General features: G+C 36.7%; 1 protein-coding gene across 1 annotated transcript; it reads left to right on the forward strand.

Moving 5' to 3' along the window:
• The first annotated feature begins 319 nt into the window (after positions 1–319).
• LOC112213034 lies at positions 320–16,838 on the forward strand. Its single transcript, XM_033321401.1, has 4 exons — positions 320–2,218; positions 2,278–2,391; positions 16,509–16,631; positions 16,695–16,838. The coding sequence occupies exons 1-4, from the start codon at positions 1,631–1,633 to the stop codon at positions 16,836–16,838; spliced, it is 969 nt and encodes a 322-aa protein (XP_033177292.1). The 5' UTR covers positions 320–1,630.
• The last annotated feature ends 3,406 nt before the right edge of the window (positions 16,839–20,244 follow it).

The following is a 20,244-nucleotide window of genomic DNA, read 5'->3' on the forward strand; positions in this document are numbered from 1 at the left end:
ATTTCGTCAGAATTTTTCAATTTTAAAGATTTCTTTATTACAGATACGTGGCGATGGATTGTTAAATAAATTGTATTCGTATTAACATTAGCAACATCGACGTTTGGAAGGTCTCGTACATATAACAAGTGAATATTTCATAAGATATTTTATCAGTTGATATTAAGAACTGACTCACTTTTCAATTATTCTCGTCCGAGTCGCGTTACTATGATGTTACTATGAAATTGACAGAAGATAACACATTAAAATAATTTCTCCAGTTGTATGATTCGCTATATCCGATAATTGTATCCAGCAGTCACTTATCGGTAAAATAATCGCAAACGTTTCTAAAAAAAAAGAAGCAAGTAAAAAGAAACGGTCAAGACATAGCTATATGAACCTTGTGAAAAGAAACTGTACGAATCTGCATTCGAAGGCTAGGCACGTTCCTGCCATCTTCCCTGCAGAGGCTCGTTTCTTTTACCGCGATAGGACCTCGTAGGGCCGCAATCTATGTAGGCCAGTCGGCCTAACCGCAATCGGAAGCCCGTATATCGAGTTGGCAGCCTAGAGTTAGTGGTATCACCTTCACCGCCAAGGTCTCGTCTCCCGCTATTTCGTTATCATCGTTGCCACTTGTCATCGCGAACGAACTTGGTATCCTTCAGTAGCGTATTAGATGACAACGTGAAACCATCTACCAACGAGGCAGGAAAGTATATTTTCTATCAGCGTACTTCGAGTAGCGTATTTTGAAAAACGCACGGAAGAATCCACATCGAGGACGAAGAAAAGAGTGAAAGCCGAAGCAGCGACACTATCGATCGTTATTAGGCTTTTATTAGACGGAAGTATCGCCGATAGCTCCCGCAAAGGGAACATCTACACAGGGGGTCGTGTTAACTTAAGTGAAAATATCACCAAGAGGTCCGTCAGGGGCTGACCACCTCCTTTGCCTTAATTCCCGTACGATCCGTCACAGAGTCTGATCGGGCTGCTGCGAGAAACAGGATGTTCTTTATTCTCTCGTCCTTCGTTCCTCGTGTTTCATCGATTTCGACGAACAAAGACGTCCCGTTTCGCAAAGGATAATCAGTGAAATTTACGTGATCGATGGTCGTGTAGTGTATTTAACGGGGTAAAAGGATCTTCTCGGGAGAACTTTTCGATACAATGAACTGTGTTTGCTGTCTTGTTCGATGGTAATGTTGCATTACGAAAGTGTTTCGCGGAGCTTGTTGTATACTGGAAGACGAAACTCGTTGGAAAATTATCGAACAATCGTGGCTGGAATGCAGAACGGCGTTCTACAAATTCCAACTTCCGAAGCTTGATAATGGTCTGACCGGAAGGGCTTAAGCGGCACGCCGGATGCCGCGCCGGTATATCGCGTGGATAATGATATCCTGCGTGTAACTACACGTCACGGCTCTGTGAACAGGATCTGCAAATATCGTAGAAATTGCGCACCAACGAATTTCGCTACTCTTTTTTTTCTACCAACGTTTGGTACATTTTTTGGAAACTTTTTTATAATCGACGAAAATAATATTGTTGTCCGTTTTACAATTTTTTTATATCAACGGTCGATCGTTGAATCGTCGAAACTGTTCGATATACAAATAGGAAGAAAAAGTAAATCAAAATGGAGGCTCGTGAAAAGTCCACCGAATGGGCTCTACTATTCCCTCTGAAAGCAGGCTTATTCGCGATGAAGTCCTCCTTGTCTTCAAAGAGCGTGCATCGCGAGAAGGAACAAATAGCCAAGAAGAATCAATTATTAAAGTCGAGAATTCGCCGTGGATCTTCTTTGTCGGACTTGGACAAGCTGCAGTGTAAACCGGTGCTACCAGATGTGATTAGATCGACGGAGAAATGCTCCGAGTCCCTTCCACATTCGCCAGCTTTGTCAAGAGCGAACCTCCAACTGGGAAATTTGTACGTGAGAGATAGCATAGGCGATCTGATGAACATGAAAAGGTATGGCGCGTCCACGTGGAGCGTTAGAAGCGAAAGTTTGATCGCAAAAGTGGTGCCGCTGAGCACGGTGACCCCGAGACACAGTCCGCCGATGGAAAAGAGCATGGAGGACCTCGAGGACGAAATGCAGGATGATTTCCATGTATCCGACAAACCTCTAACTTGTGCTCAAAGAACGCAGAGGCTCAGCAAACTCATCAAGAAACACAGACGCATCATGGTCTTCAGTCCTAGAAGCCTGAAGCGAGATCTCGTAAGTTAAGGCAAACATTCAGAGACCGAGAATATGATTGAAGTTTTAATTGCTCTAAGCTTCGCTTGAAAACGTCTGAGAGTGGTTTGCAAGATGCCGGACTTCTTGAGGTTGATAATGTGGCGATGCCAGAGTATCAGCTGCTGGATAGACTTATTTTGAGAAAGACAATTGTAATTTAAATGTAATTAAGCGTGATAGTAGGTTGTCCGAAAAGTTTCTTTTGTTTTATGAGGAAACAATAGACGCAGGTTTTTTATATTATTTTGTCGAATTACGTACGATCCATTTTGTTCTGTTGAGATAAACATTTCACAGACTTGGTTTCACGTTTCTATGAAGGTGCACTGTTGTAAAAAACATGTTTGCGAAAGAAAGACACTTTTCGGACAACCCAATACATAGTGTTTTTGGAAAGAGAATATACTCTTTGTTAGACTAAGCTTAGCAGAAGAATAGAGGAATTTTTATGTATCCAGAGTTGTTGTTTCACGATTTTTAACACTGTTTATAGATCGTTTAGAGCATCGTAGGGGAAAAACATAAATGTCATGCTTTTTATTTGGTATAACAGTATACTGTTAGTTATTTTCATAGAACTTGGTGAATTGGTCACCTGTTGGCGAAAGTTTCATATGTTTGCATTGAATAGGTCGTTCGTCTTTTTACTTATACATAGTAAATAACATGAGAAAATCAGAAAATTAGGATACTTATCACGTCTTGCGTGATCAGCTTTACGTAGTATACCTTCTTCTTTTATTTCTTCCCATTGTTACGTCGTCGCATTCATACATTCAACGAGATCGTGTTCACGTGTACGCTAAGAAGCGATGTTATCGACCGTGTATGATAGAGAAGCTAAAACTAGAGACGCGTTGTTAAATTTGAAACAGCTTCTGCAGTCGTGGCGAGAGACACTTACAGGGACTGAAACATTCATGGTACATCCGTCTTTCTCACTCTCTTCCGTAGATTGCTGTATTGGCAGGTGGCCTGCATTCTCTTCACAACGCTCATCGTTATGGCCGTTTTTTTGGATAAATCCTTTCATCCGACGAGAAAAGTTTGTACTTTGCCGGTTTAGTCGAAGGAATTAGCCAAGAACATATTCGTTCTTGCGACTTTAGAATTTTATCTTTTCATATGCAATAGGTGTAGAAAATATTTTACAGCTTCTGGAGCCTGGAGATTATCCGAAGATTAACTTTACAAGCTTTTTGCTGACTGTATCATTTTTTTCTTTTTTAAACCTTTTTTAAATCTTTTAGAATTCCATGTTTTTTAACCCCGTAAGAAAAATTATTTTTTGCCGATCGTTAATAGAAAAACATTTTTTTCGAAGAATTTTGTAAAAAAATATGCAATGCACTGAAAGTAAAAGCCTGCTTTATTCGACATATGTTAATTCATACCGTTCGTAAATGTAGAGTGTCGGTACAGCATGGAAGGGTTAATAAGATGTTGGAATGTTCAAAGTTATTTAAAATGTACTTGTCTCCGTAAAGCAGCAAACTTATTTCTGCTGTTTGTGTGCAAAGCACTTTGTAGCTTCTCGTGCTTGGAGATTATCCCGGGATTTAACTGTAGGAACTCTTTGAATACATCATTTTGTTTCTTCGGTAAGTTCTATTGTAAAAGTGGATAGTATATTGAGATATTAAAAAATATTTGTCATGCTTTATCGCATTTAGAATTTATGTCATATACTTTTCTTCCATTTTGTAAAATCATTTTAGCGGTTATGAGTACATTAACGCAACGTTATGTTGCTTTTTGCTTGAAATTCATACATTCATAAAAATTGTCGTAATATGAGAAAAAAATGTTCGTTTACTTACAAGTAATTTATTCTGTTTACAAGCTTCGTCAAAGCTTAATTAAACAAATGTTTACATGCGAATGAAAATATTTTTGCCATTTACTTCACTCTTTTATCTCTACGTTAATCAACAAGATTTTCAAGAATCTCTATCGTTTGAATAGATCCAACTCATTAAGACTGTTCGACGAATAGAACTTGATTCTAAAACGAAGCATGCATTTATCGAGGATTTTTGTCAAATAAACGATTCAGAATCAAAGATTTGGTTGATAAATAGTTGCGTAATGTTATTTATACGAAAGAACGATCGTATTCCCTTCGAAATGTTCTTCTTCTTCATATTCCGCTTTCCTACTACGTTTTGAGATTTCTCTGAAATTTCCTCTTCCTTCCGTGGCAACCGCCATCTCGAAACATGTTTTAGATACGTACACACTTTCCGTATGCAAATACTTTCCAACGTTCTGCATGTGCTTCCACTTTCAAACACTTGACAGTGCAAATACTTCTGGATATAACTTTCAACGTATTGACATTTTACACGATACAATTGTCTATACAGATGTGCAAATTATCAGACCAAGATTATAAGAAAGTAAATAACAGGAGATTTCTTCCAAACGATGCTATATTCCTAATTTATAAACACGAGTTTGATGATTTACGAGGTTCGATCGGAACCTTCTTTCTAGGAAAAGTCTTCCGTTTCTTCGAATATTCTAAGTTCATATAGCAGAAAAAAATCAACAATCGTAGGAATTTCGGACAAATTGGTGGAAATTGTCTGAATTAAAATCAACGAATGTAATCTCTGAAGATTTAACAATGTACTAAAATTGAACAAACATCGCCTGCGCCCTCGTGTTCATATTTTATGCATATAATTAAAGTAATACGTATTAAATTTTATGACAACGAATTTCTTGAATCTTCAAGATGAGAGTAACAGCATGAAACGTTTCCATCGTCGTAATTGATGGTAATCCACGAAAATTTAGACATCGAATTAGTAAGGGATTATCTTTGAGCATGTCTTTTTAAAAACTTATAAATTCCAGGAACTGTTAAGGAGGTGTCCTGAATTAGAATGTTCCAAAACAGTGTTTTTTTGTGATTTTTTTTAGAAGGGAAAGGAAGAAATGAAGTCATTGAATTTTGAGGTACGGTTTTTTATATATTTAACGAATACAAAAAAAATTTTTTTTAAGCAAAAAAGAAAACTATAACAAATTTCTAAGCCTATTTCATGGGCGTCTTGTTGCTGCAGTCTTCAATCGGCGGGAAAGATCCACCTCGTAATTCTTGACTGAAACAAAAAAACCAAAAAAGGATTAAATTATTATATATTTTTCTTCTGAGTGAACTAAACAAAGGCAGAAAAAATGTTTATTTAAATAGTTGTTATAGCACCTTAAAGTTTATTTTTTTAAACATTTTTTTAAACCTGCCAAAATTTTTAGTTTCACATTTTTTTCTGTATTTTTAAACATCGAAATACATTCAAAAGTTAATCCACTCGTCGTGGAAAGATCATCAGAATAACTTTCAATTTAAGATTTCTTTTTCACTGTTCTGTAGAAATTGCTTCAACGCAAGTTAAATGAATGAAAGTTTAATCCAGAATTTTGAATGTTTTTGACGCTACATCGCAGCCTATAGAAAAAGATGAAGAGTGAGAAGATCGTTTCATAGTCGTTGAAGATATCTGCGATCTCCCTGGAATTTTTGAGTAGGCGACCAGAAATCCTCGGGGAAAATCCTCGACACTTGAACCACTGCTCGACAATGACAATCTCTTGTCAATTTGCATAGTTTTGTACGGTCACGTAGCTTCTGGTAATTTTTCCTCTTCCACGTGTCACTCGCGGAACACAAGCCACGTTTTAACTTCTAACTTTTCTCTCGCGATTCCCCGGTCGTTCCTGTGCGCCAAGAGAACTTTTTCGGTTACTCGTTCCAATGGGCGTTCGTTTTACGAAAAAATACAGTGTACAGTGTACACGCGATGGTACAAAGTTAATGAACGAAGCTTCTTGTAGCGCGGAAATGCACGCCGATCAAAGAAAGAATTAGGCGTTGAAATATGGCGATGTTTTTCTGTAATATTTTACGTTATTTGCTCAAAGAGTCGAAGAGCCGCGAACAAATTGACTAATTTGATCAGGCACTGTCGACAAAGGCAGACATATTTTTTTTTACCAAAGGCAAAATTATTTCGATATTGGATGTCAGAACTCTCTCGCACAGTCGAACTATTATTGATGAAATTTGATACGTCACGAGTTATTAGTATTAATAAATTCCCTGGCACTCTAGAGCAATAAGCTCGATAATAAAGCAAAATGAAATGTTACAAATTGCAAGATATTTGATTGGTTTATTTGACAGAAAATCGTGAAAAAGAAATCTATTAATCGATAAATTATTGTACGAGGAGACCTCGACGATGTAATATTGTGCTCTTGATTGAAATAATCGCGTAATACGATAATTAAGAATCGTTCGAGGTACAGTTTAACTCAACCTAATTGTTACCATCAAATTGTAAGCTGAAGCGAAGTTTCAAGTGAACTGTATGAGATTAATTTCTCTGGATCAACGACGTTAATTAGACTTGAGCATTGCCTATCACAAGATTACGCTCACCTCGACCTCTGTTTACTAACTTCTCATTGACTAAACACGGATCAGAAACAAGCTGTAACTATAATTCTATTTGATTCTCCATTATACGACATAAATATTTATTAGTTATTCAACTTGTTAATTAATATCGCGCCCTTAGGACGAAGAATCTAGAGTCTTGAATTTCTGGTCCCGAAGGTATTCACCAAAATCGATGATATCCAACAAAACTTTCTGCTAAATTTTGTTTAAAAGTTCAGAAATCTTCTTACGAACTCGTAATTGGCTTTAGTATATTAAGTTTACAACTGTGTCGCGCTAGTAATAACGTAAAAATTAAACTCTAAATATCTCGAAAAATTATTTTGACGAAAATTATTTCCTTCCTCTTTCTTATAATACGATATATGTGTAGGTATATGATTTCTAACGAGAGTATCTGGCGCGGTGTTTAATTCTTTAGGGAATTACCTATATCTGTAATTCTGCAGTGAGGATTACCGTGTAGATAAAGAAAAGACTTACAAGGATAATCTTCTTTTATATCGCTATAACATCCTTGGAATAGTTAATTCTAACGAATAATCAGCGCCAATGATCAAAACGAAGGGAGCAATTACATTAAGCAGAACGAGAAACCGTTGCCTAACCCGAATAGTCTTGTCCTAAACGAGGCAATCGTCCGGCAAGTACAAGGTTTACATTCGAATTTCGGTCCAGCACTAGCGATCCGATTGATCGATCTTTTCACGTTATATGGAATGTAAAAGGAGGTTCGAACAATCAAAATTTATCTTCGTATCAGTAATACGACGATCTTTCTTGCACCTATAGAGCTGTAGAAATATGTGCTGTTTGTGTGCCAACCGCGACTACCATCGTATCTGTGGCTCGACTTTCCTCGCGGAAATATCCACGTGTGAGAAAGTTGGCAGGCTGAAGAAAACTTCGTGCTTGCCATCTGTGCACTTCCTACGATTCCCAGGGGAGTGAAAAAAAAAAGAAAAAGAGAAATTTGCTGACATACGCGACATTACATTTTTCAATGCTTCGATGACCAGCGAAGTTCCTCCTCGAGAACGAGGTATCCTTCTTGAAAGGATACTTCGAATATTTGTCATTTCATATCTTTGAACGAGAAATTTGTAGCTTTATGTTGTGGGAGAATTTGAAGTATTTTCCGCGGTAATTTTAATCGTGCTTTAATCGTTTTTATGGAGAATTATAGCGTACTTAGGGAAAGAGGTAGAAATATGACTAGAGTGAAATAAATCGGAGAATATTTCTGGTGGAAGTATGGCGAAGAAAGCCGTGGTCGACATAAATAGCTTGGAGGATACTGCACAGACATTTTTCATAATCGTATATTCAAGCGAAATAGTTGTGATCGTCCTAGTTGTAGTCCTTAATATTTAGAAAGCATTTGTACATAACATTGTACGAAGAATATATACAAAATTTGTTACAAGTAATTTGAAAAGTACGGGTTATAAATGTCAGAATTAATACCAATATTATAGGCTAAACATATTATCCGTGATATTAAAATATATTTAATTTCCTCGAATTTCCACTCGCTGAAATTGAAACTTACATGCACGTGTCGTATCTTAAACTTTGGAATCGCCAGACATAGAAATGAAAGGTCTTTAAAAAGATATTAACGTATAATTTTGTCAAAATTAAAAGAATCTGATAATTGAAAAGTTAAAGTAAATAGGAAGAATGAAATGAAAAATTAAAGAAATTAGAAAATCTGACAGATCTTTTTTGCAGAAAATCGATGAAAATACGGTAAATCGCTATTAATATATTTGTCATTAATCTCAAATAAATAACGAAATTAACACAAGATTCGATATAATTGTAATTCGGATATAGTTGGAAATTTTTGGCTGGTAATGCGCGTTAACGAACTTAACACCCATCGTGGCCTTATCGCATTGACAACAGGCTAAAATCAATTTCCTGTCTAAGCATCCTTCTCTCTGGCTGTGGAACATCGTGTACGTAATTACGACCCTTTCGACGTGCGAACAACACACGGAGGAGCACGTGTTTTCGCAGGCAAACACATTCATAACACTAGTTCAACTATCGTGCCACCCTCGACATCCTACTATGCAAGCACCTAATCGAACTCGTGGCGGACAGCTTTATCGAGAAGAGGGTGCTCAAAGGGATAAGAGATCCTATATCAAACGCAAAGTCGATGGACAATGTCGGCAAGGAACAGGAAAACGATCAATCCGGGATTAACTGATCCCGCGGTCAACTCCAGTCTTGGTTTGCACGTCCTTCACGAAGCACGGCTAATCTTCCAGGCTCTCGTTAACATAGCCATGATTGACTTGTAAGACGTCAGTGTAACAAATGACGTGGGCGTTGGACGAAAAGTTTTCTACGTTTTCTATCGAGGTTGTTCGTTGGATCGTCTCATAAATTACGCGTACATCTGAGCAACACGATTTACAACATACGAATTTTCTTTATCATCGTTGAGAAAATTGTCTAACTTTATGGTTTCGAGTTGTCGTATTCTAAGAAAGCCTTCTTAAATCTGCCCATAAGAAACACCGTAAGCTTCGATATTAAAAAATACACGCGATAAAAGAATAAATGATTGGCATACCGTTGCAGAGAAATGGAATAGTTTGGTAAAATATTAGAATTTTCTGAATATTACTTGTATCAAGTATACTTGTTGCTCAATTATGGAAGAACGCGGTATATGTTAAAGAAAAGTTCTCGTGGCAAATGGTCGTAAATTTCTACAGTTTCAACCATTAACATTTTAAGTAAGCGTATTACTGACTCCTTTAAACGAAATATTGTACACTACTGTAATTTTACACTAAATCAGGTCGTCGATCAAATTATTCAAACGTACGAAGAAACTCGTTTTATACGCTTTTTGCGGTTACTCTGTTTTTCCATAATTGGGCTCTATGACAGACCACGCTACATATTTGCAAGTATGTAAGCTTTCTTGTAACTTGTGTACAACTAGTCACACGCATAACCATACACGATCCTCACTTAAAAACATTTTATCGTCTATCGCTGGAAATTATTTATTTCGAAGAACATTTTTGTACTTTTAAACGCAATATCTTTGATAGAGATAGGATAACTAAACTGTTAATTTTTACGCATTTATGGGAAACTCGAAGGAGTACAAATGCGCAGAACGCGCTTAATATTTAGAAAAACGTTTATAAAATAATCAAAGTATCGCGATACTCGTTCCAATATTTAGTAGGCGAAATGATTTTCCGCTTGTGTGCTATTCTTTCAGTTATGTTCGTACAAAGATGAATTTCCATAGATATCCGCAGTCTAGAGATAACATACGACTGTACGAAGTGATCCCCTTGAATTTTGTCTAGAAAAATAAAAAGAACATTTGCCTTTTAATTCCCGGTATGAACACAGCAGTCCTGCACCGGGTCCTTTCAATTTCCAACGATTTTGTATTTACAGAAGAGATTGGCCGATGCAAAAGAAATTAAAAGATGCCCTGGCCCCCGGCTCGCTTTGAAGATGTTCATATCTGTTGAATCGGTCGAATTGCTTCTGGTTCAAATCCCTGGAAACGTACCCTTTTATCTGTTTCGTCAGTCAAACGAGATGACAACTATCTCTTTCTGTGCTCTGACAATACTTTCTTCTCCTTCGCGACGATATCCATCTTGGGACAATTCTTCTGTAAGATTGTTTCGTGTGATCCTATCAATCGGGATATCGCTTTAGATATTCTCGGTTAAAGAACGCCAGCTTAAATCCTCAATTACATTTGATGTGGATGAAATCTCGTCCTGTGATCGAGGGTTGTTGTTCTTCCCTTTCAGTCTATGCAATAAAGATCGTCCAACGCAATATTGTTAGCAAAATTCTACAGTTCCTGAACCCTAAATCTTTGCCAAAGGGGACGACTCTCTTGGCTCCTTTTATTTCGCTCATCCATCTGCTATTCTCTCTTGCGTGTTTCTAGAGGCATTTTCGGTACCGTAGGTAGAGCTCATATTTATTCATGATATCCAAGGAAATAATGGGAACAACCTTTCACAGTTGTTTCTATTTACGAGCAAATTTCGTCAATCTCGTGGTACTGCGTGTGAACGTGGTTAATTTAAAACAATAATGTGTTTGTCGATACAAATTGCCTCTTCCGTTTTTAATTTATATCGTTTAAACTTTACCGTTGAAGTTTACTCCCGCCATCTGCATACATTTCAAATGCAAGTGTAATTTATTGCCCTTTGCACGATGTTTACTGCGTTCGACTGGCGGATGTTGAAACAACGATTTAAAAATACAATTCTTTATTGAATTTAAAGAAATTCCAGGGTTCCGCATTGTAATCAATATCCTCGTTACCTTGGCAGAATTTTATTATGACACGCGTGTTTCCACTTAATTCTCTGTCAATCAGATTTTTGAGATTTGAATGAATTATTTTAATTTCATTTAATACGTATACGAAAATCTTTCAATTTCGTATGAAAATGCTGTTGAGCAAACTAAAAATTGAAATTTGCTGAATTATTACTATGTACCGATCCTTTTGGAATTATTAGTCTGTCTCCTGCCACGTTACAGATGGTTCTGACATTTGACTAATTGAATGTGTGCTGAGTTTCAAATGAAACGCCCTTCAAGAAGGATCTGTTTGCCAACCGGAATTCATGAAATTACGAGTATTTTAGTCGTCACTCGTAATTTTACCAGTCATGATTACATTCGCACGAAATTCTCTGAAATGTTAGCGAGCTTTTTTAATCAGATTACAAACATTTAACATTGCCTAAGGTGAAAAATATTATCTTATCGGACATGATAATTATATCAGCGAACAATTGCTGTCGATACAACGAATGTTATACATTCGTGGCCTAGAACATTGACAATATTGTCAAATTGATATTAACAAATACAATGACATTATGATCTTTCAAATCGTTCGAATAATTATAAAGAATTTATGAGTTGTGTATTTCTACGATATTTTCACAATAAGAAAAACATTTTATATCTATATGTGCATACGTTAAAATTGACAAATAAAAGTTAAAATATCTGCCAAACTAATGGTTTCTCGATATGAATAAATAAATATCTTTTTCTAGCGAATATCCAACTGGATGAACTCTATAATATTATAACATACGGTGTCATTAAAAAAACTCAGTCACCTCGATATCTCAGAAAATGTAAGACATTAGAAATTAAAATCGCGTCGGTCCGATCAGACTCTTGAAATGCAACATATTTCATTTAAGATATTTTTCGATAAAACCAATATAGGTATCGACTTATCTTAGATAATACACACTTCTCATTAATTTAACCTGTATACGATATATCATATATTTATCTAATTATTACTTGTTTTCTGTTACAGGTGAGTACTTTTATTTGTTTAATCTCGTCCGAGAATCGGATCGATCGATCGTGCGAAATAGTCGGCCGCAGGTGAGTGTTATCTCAGCACGATGTTTTGCCCTTAATTATGACGGTAGACGAGCAAAGTCGTCAGGTGTATTATTACGACGTTGAATAAACGGTATCAGTGGTATGATACCGCCAATTTGCGTCCGGTCTCTAAATTGTTGTTACAAAGCGTTACACCGCAGTATAATGCCCCATAAACGATCGAAGTTTCATATAAAATCGTCAGACGAAAGTGCACCGGACGTCATGAAACCGACGAGGCGAGTACAATGTCTTGTTGCACTGTAACAAGAAATTAGGTGCAATTTGTCGGCGAACAAGGTATTTCCCGAGCAAAGCTTCACTTTTCGCGTCAACATCTTCTTATCGTGAAATCGTGCGTATAAACTGATTTCGCCCTTTATATTTCGATTTATGGTTACGAATTCTAAAATCTTTGAAAAATAGATCTTCGAAACTTGTGACGTATTTCATGTGTACGTATATATATTTTGGTATATTATGATTAAGCGAAGTTTTAATACAGAAACTACGTATATTTTATATATATTACAATTGAAATTGTTGAAACGAATAAACGTTCGAGTTTGCCTGCGCAAAGGGTTGAAATATCGGCGATTCAACTTATGATGCGTGAAACTAGCGTTTAATATATGAAATTTTGTTAATGATGACGAAATGATCTAGCCATTTATTTTCAGATATATCTGACTCTAATTCTTAAATATCTATTATTTTAAATTAATATACTAATTCTTAGATATTTAGTGGAAGTAGGGCAAAAAGGTCAAGACAAGGATAATAGTTTGAAATTGAAAAAACAGATAAAAATATTTATCTTTGATACATATATATATTGTCTACTTTATTATTACAAAGGAAGAAAAATATTTATCTTCCGAGTTTACTCGGGAGTGCGGTACAGTTATCCGAAGAACACGTCACAGTGACAAGTACGTTCAGTCGTACGGAAGATGACACGTTCTCGGGATGACAAGGTGATTAAACATGCACGAGGCACCTCCCAATATACTTTATCACGGGGCCATATGATCATATCAACGAACAAGTGTCCGGAGATGGAAATTTCAACGGTTCACCATGAGCCGGTATTAACGAAAATTTTGAATGATTTACGCAGACTCAGCGCGAAATACGTATATCTAAGTCGAGATTCAATAATTCTTTCAGTCGGTAAATGTCCTACAAATGCTATCTTTACGTTATTGAACGAATCTCGTCAAATAAATTTCACTCCAATGACAACTTATCTTCGTATAGTTACTGGTTTGTTAAAAATCTTTTTCTTTCAATGTTCGCTTAGTATAACATTTATATTTGGTTTAGACAACAAGGAATACGTAATTAATATAGTATTAGGTTGACCGAAAAGTTTCTTTCGTTTCAGAAGATGATAATAGATGAACAGCAATTTCTGTTTTATATTATTTTATTGAATTAGATATGATCCATTTCGTTATATTTCTATTATTATATTTGTGCATAATTCAATAAACTAATATAAAACAAAAAACATTGTGCGTCTATTATTTCCTTATAAAACGAAAGAAACTTTTCGGACAACCTAATACATCGGAACGCAGATTGTCAGAGCATTATAATTATTGACCAAACAAGATATTATTTTTGTTAACGACTTTTCCACCGTTCGAATGAAAATATCTGTGTTATCGGCGAGTATTGTTCGTTCAAAGATAACAAAAAAATAAAAAAAAAAAATAAAAGAAAGAAAAGGAACAGGTGCCAATTCTGTAACCACGAGCCACAGCAATGAGAATTTATGGATTGGTGAATTGTGAATGGAACGTTTGCAATTGATTGGTTTCAAATGATAAAGCTAGTAATGTGCCGTGTATATTGGATAAACTCATAAATGAAAATTCGATTACGGTTTGTGAATGCCGTATTCGGTTTGTTCATCGAACCCACTATTTTTTAATTTCCGTGTTATTCGATTATATTTTCAAGTTACAGTAGATCGTGCCAATAAATGTTTCTTGTTTTTGCTATTGTTTCTACTAACTTTTTTACAGAGAATATTCTATAGTTTTCATCCGTCATTATTCAAATTATCATACAGTTTCGTTATAAATTACGATATTCATAATTGGAAGCCTACATTTCTAGATTTTTTATTATTACAGTTACGACCTTTTTAGTAACGCAATGGGGTCAGCTTATTTTTATCGCAAACGCGAGTAAATTTGACACTTTTTTTTAACGAAGAATTTCATAATTTTAAATCAACAACGAAGTATTGAAACTATCATGATAATAGTTCAAACATCAAAAGATTTTGTTACGAAGAAATCTAAGTGCAATTGCTCGAATTATCGAAAATACCATAATTACCTCAACGACAAATTTGACGTTATTGCGACCAATTTGAATGGAGTCGTTCGAAATCTAAATCGATCTAGTTAAAAATATTATGTTCGTTGCCTAAACAAGTCCACTTTCATAAATACGAAATGGTCTACCTCTGAGATAATTCGTAATATCGTCGTATGCATTTAAAACTATTTATTACTGTTTTACCGCCACTAAGTACAATATCCAATTTGCGGTAGTATACGAATGGCGTCTGAGCTCAACGGGGATGTTTTCTAAGACGGTGCGTTTCTCGGAACCGTCTCTCACCGAATTGCTGGCTAGCGAACGTTGACTTAATGGGTGGTAATTTAAGGTCGGAGACTTAATGGTTACGAGAAAATCGACCCGTTGGGAACACAACGGGCAATGGAGTTATGGCAGTTGAACACGAGTGAAAGCACAGGATATGAAGAACTTAGCTACCATTAAGCGATGGCAGATGCACGGGAGATTGACAAAGTTGCGTGTCTGCAACCTCGATAACTATTCGCTGTCGTGTTTCTTAAAACGGAAGGATTGGGTTGAAATAGAAGAAAAGAGTAGTATATCAGAGTGACTATAATTTCAAGTTTGAAATTTATTATAATTTTCACGTTCCATCAATTCTAATTCTTATAGGGGATTTATTAGAAAAATATCATATTAATGAATTCTATGATTTCGGATTTCATACGACTGAAATATATAAATATTGTTATTATTATTGTACTGATAAAAATTATCAGTTTCAAGCTTTCTAACTGTAGGGAAAAAATTTTGCACGAAAAAATATTCAATAAAAAGATACGGGTAAAATAAACGATATCGGAAAAATTCTACTAAAATGACGCTTTTTATTCAATTATTTAAGTCATGTAGTTAAGTCATATAGAGTGACTTTCGTAATTAAACACAATAAATAACCACCTTTTGTCTATTTTTAATTAACCATCAGTTGATTTGTTTCTCATTAACTTATTTTTAAATAGTCGATCACTAAGAAAAGTTTCTATCCAATTATTGCACACATGATAATCCTAGGTTGGAGAATTGCTTGTTTAAATCTTATGAATTCTTATGAATTCTTCTGAACGTCACGTCTAGACATATTTTCCATACTTTTCAAGGCCCACGTCTCTTTGATTCTACGGTTATTTGAAGTTTCGAACTGACCACAGTTTACTGTAGCTGTATAGTAGCATTTCTACGTGTTCTCGCGTGTGTTATGAACTAGTTGGCATAATTTTCGCACGAGGTAATTACACGGAACTTTGCAATTTAATTCTCAACAGACATGACATCATTTTTATTCATCTTCCATAAATGAGAAACTGCATCTCACTTGAAAAGTTTGTCACGAATCACGTCTGCGTCCCAGTGACAAAGAAAATCAATCATCGCTTGCCACTGCTCCACCTTTAGTTCTTACTTGTTTGTCTTCTTTTTTTTTTTTTATATTTTTCTCGTATTATCCGAAGTCTGTCAGATGTTTGATACCGCATAACGAATCGTGATAAAAATCGCGGTTGTATTACCACGTTGATACGGCTTTTCCTGTTTTCCCCTCCCCTTTATTTTCCTTTTTGTCAATTTTTTGAATGAAACTTCAACGTTGTGTGAAACGATATGCCAAGTGTGATTACTTTTTTTACCCAGCGCGATGTTATCGCAAACGCGTGAAATAGTGCTTTAGAACTTAGCGCTTAGTGCTTTGGTACTTTGGTGCTTTAGCACTTAGTACTTTGGTGGTACTTCGGCACTTCGGTAGTACTTTAGTGCGTTAGTACTTCACTACTTCAGCACTTCAGTACTACAACTTCAACTTCAACTTCAACTTCACCTTCACCTTCACCTTCAACTTCAACTTCGACTTCAACTTCAACTTCAACTTCAACTTCAACTTCAACTTCAACTTCAACTTCGACTTCAACTTCGACTTCAACTTCATGTTCTTTAGTACTTTAGTTCTTTGTAGTATTTTAGTAGTACCTTCATACTTTGGTGGTTCTTTAGTGCGTTAGCACTTCAGTACTTCAGCATTCAGCACTTCACTACTTCACTCCAGCACTTCAGTACTTCAGTACCTCACTACCTCAGCACTTCAGTACTTCAGTACTTCACTACCTCAGCGCTTCAGTACTTCAACTTCGGTACTTTTGTACTTTAGTACTTCAGTACTTCGGTACCTCATAACTTCAGCACTTCAGTACTTCAACTCCAGTACTCCAACTTCAGTACCTCAACTTCAGTACTTTGGTACTTTGTTGCTTTGCTGCTTTAATACTTTGGTACTTTGGTGTTTTGATGCTTTGGTGTTTTGATGTTTTGGTACTTAGTGTTTAGTGTTTAGTGTTTACTGTTAGTGTTAGTGTTAGTGTTAGTGTTAGTGTTAGTGTTAGTGTTAGTGTTAGTGTTAGTGTTAGTGTTAGTGTTAGTGTTAGTGTTAGTGTTAGTGTTAGTGTTAGTGTTAGTGTTAGTGTTAGTGTTAGTGTTAGTGTTAGTGTTAGTGTTAGTGTTAGTGTTAGTGTTAGTGTTAGTGTTAGTGTTAGTGTTAGTGTTAGTGTTAGTGTTAGTGTTAGTGTTAGTGTTAGTGTTAGTGTTAGTGTTAGTGTTAGTGTTAGTGTTAGTGTTAGTGTTAGTGTTAGTGTTAGTGTTAGTGTTAGTGTTAGTGTTAGTGTTAGTGTTAGTGTTAGTGTTAGTGTTAGTGTTAGTGTTAGTGTTAGTGTTAGTGTTAGTGTTAGTGTTAGTGTTAGTGTTAGTGTTAGTGTTAGTGTTAGTGTTAGTGTTAGTGTTAGTGTTAGTGTTAGTGTTAGTGTTAGTGTTAGTGTTAGTGTTTAGTGTTGGTGTTAATAGCACGAGACTTAAAGGACAGTGTTGTCTCTGTTACAAATACACGCACGTTTTATGTTAATTGGTGAAGTAACTTTACATATGAGAACGACGAATATAATTTCTCTTTAATTGACAGAACGTCGAAATCTTCAACAAATAATTTTCATCTCATTCGATGTTTAGATCGTATTAAAATCAGTTTTAGTATCATCGTAGACAAGTTTACGTAATGTCGATATTTTTCTTATCGTAGACAAAAATTGAATTCTCCATTTTCCATTATCAGTAGCTGAGACAAACGTTACCGTATTGGGAATCAGGCGTTCGGGACAACGTCTCGTTACGATACTCGCGACGTTGATTCTATTCGTGCCATTCGATTACGTGTTTATTTTCCTGACATACGCTCTGTTAATCCGCGGTGCGGAGAACTTGCGGGAAGGAGCGAAGGTAGACTCCTCATCGGCAGAGATGCGCGGCTTTTATCCGACTTTATTCCCGAAAGTTCGTCGAGGTCATAAAGCGTGCGCGCGAATTTCGAGTTAAATCAAATTCGTTCCGCGGAACGGTCCTCCCTGGGAAGCGTTTCACGCACGCAAACGAGATTCCACGGCGACATTACCAATCGTTCATTCCGCACGGTGCACTATTCATGGGGTTATAAGGCCGCTTCTTCGTATCGCGAACACACGCGTGATCGCGGCGCGAGGATCGTCGAGAGGAAGGGACGAGGAAGGAAAAGAAAGGACATAACACAAGCGCGGCAGAAGGGAGAAGGGACGAGAATTGGCGCGGCATAAATTATTAGGCGCACTTTTAACGATTTTTCAAGCAACGATTCTGATTAACCGTGAAGGGACGGTTCGATAATTTGCGGTCACAGTCACATTTAAATCGCGTACCTGCAGTGTACGCGAAAGCAAGTGTACCGAGTTTTTATCGTTATTACTAACGCGAGAAGAAGCAGGGTACTGGAGATGAAGAAGAAGAAAAAAAAGAAGAAGAGGAAGATGGAAAAGTACGAGCTTTCGTTATCGCCAATCCAATAAATATCGGGGAGAGCAACGAAGTAGGCGCCTAATCCCCTATAACTCCGACTTGTCCGTATCTTCGGTTGAAAAGTATTATATGTAGGAACTTGAAAGAGCGGCGAATAGTTTCCGAGAAGGAACCGGCACACGGAGAGGAAGAGGAGGTTACAGAGCCGCGTATAAAGACAGAAATGCTCGCGTGAAAAAGCGTCGTCCTTGGGTTGGTTCGCGTGCGAATCGTCCGCTTGGATTTCGGTTCGTGTTCTCCATTTGAGGCCATAGGGCGAGGAGGCTCGATTTCCGCACACGAGACCGTGTCCACTCGCGCCCTCCGTCATGTAACGTGCAGACTGGTAACACGCCGGAGATGAATGCGCTGTGAACGTCAACTTCTCTCTCTTGGGGCTATGCAAGAGAGTTCCTCGATATCTAGAACTTCGTTCCGTGGAAGTTCTTTGCTGGAAACGTAACTCCTTCTCGATACGGTCGCTAGAAATTCGTTTTTGATCGACATCGAAATTCGCAGGTGTTTCTCGCGTATAGAAAATCGCTTCGGCGACCAGGAAATTGGCTTTGAAATTATAATGTTACAGGAGAGAAAGAGGAAAATCTAACAATCTATTATAACGATAAAGTAGAAGGTAACGAAAGGAAAGTAACTAGGTGAAAATAATTGATTTCATAGCACGGAGTTACACGAGTTAATGTAACATGCGAACATTAGGACGAAATGAAAGGAAACTATTACGTGCATATCAAAGTTGCACGAGAGAAATTGTGTGTTATATTTTGTACAAAGGGTGGATTATAAAATAAATGGTCTTACGTTATCTGACAGCTTTAAAACCTATGCGATGCCCGAGAGAACGCCACAGTGACAAAGATCAATGTTATATTATCCTCTCTTGGGATCTAGAACCGTGTTATGCAATAACCAGAGGTTTCTACCTGTACCGGATAGCGCAATGTTAAAAGAAAAGGATTTCATATTGCACAGGATTGAAACGTCGACGGATGTAGAATTCATTCTGGTTTTGATACTATTAGAACTGAAATTTTAAATTTGATTCGCTATTTTACTTTGTATTTTACTGCAGAACTTTCTACTGTCTGTGAAGATACTTTTGTTAGTAATTCTTTTTTCGAATGCAATTTGTAATGAGTTTTACGTGATACTTTTAAATCGACTTAAATACAAATATTTCAGATCAATTACGATCACATATTTCAAGTGTTAAGTGTTATCATCTTTTTAGTTCCATAATTAACGAAGCCATAACTTTATTCCCTGTCACGATACGTTTTCATAACTCGAGAACACGCAATCTTCTCGTATCGATAAATACAAAACGCTATTTCATAGAAACAAGCAGTGGATCGACTCGCACCAATGTGATTCTCGGCCCTCCAATTAAATACATCGTCTATTCGTGTCTTTAACTCGTTAAACGATAAAAACTCTGTTTCTATAAAGTGAGACACGCTTCGGAACCGTCGTCTCCACGAAACAAATCACTTTATCCGTTACAAACAATTAAATCGATATCCCAAACACACCAACATTACCATGTTACACAATGCTTCTTGTAAGAACGTCGCCCAATTCAATTTGATAAATCATAGCTCCCCTGGATTTCCATTACCGATGCCGCGCTTGTCGTTAACAGCACAGTTTCACGCTGTAGAATAATCGGAACAAGCAAGCGAACCCACCTTTATGAATTTCTAATCGTGCAAAAGATTAATCCCGCAACGCGGTCGAAATTGAAACGACACGGTATCGCGAGGACAGCCCCTGAAATTTCATTGTCGTCGGCTTTGACGGCCGCTACTAACGGATTATTACGATTTTCGTAATTGACAGGTAACGACACGGCGCGGTTGCA

Source organism: Bombus impatiens, unplaced genomic scaffold (assembly GCF_000188095.3).
Source record: "Bombus impatiens unplaced genomic scaffold, BIMP_2.2 scf_0442, whole genome shotgun sequence".
Classification (NCBI taxonomy): Eukaryota; Metazoa; Arthropoda; class Insecta; order Hymenoptera; family Apidae; genus Bombus; species Bombus impatiens.

Excerpts from the sequence above, each read along its gene's own strand:
- LOC112213034 (XM_033321401.1), top strand. The coding sequence starts at position 1,631 with ATGGAGGCTCGTGAAAAGTCCACCGAATGGGCTCTACTATTCCCTCTG. Across the intron at positions 2,219-2,277 it reads GAAGCCTGAAGCGAGATCTC|CTTCGCTTGAAAACGTCTGA; the intron begins GTAAGTTAAGGC and ends AATTGCTCTAAG. Across the intron at positions 16,632-16,694 it reads TTCACTACCTCAGCGCTTCA|CACTTCAGTACTTCAACTCC; the intron begins GTACTTCAACTT and ends TCATAACTTCAG.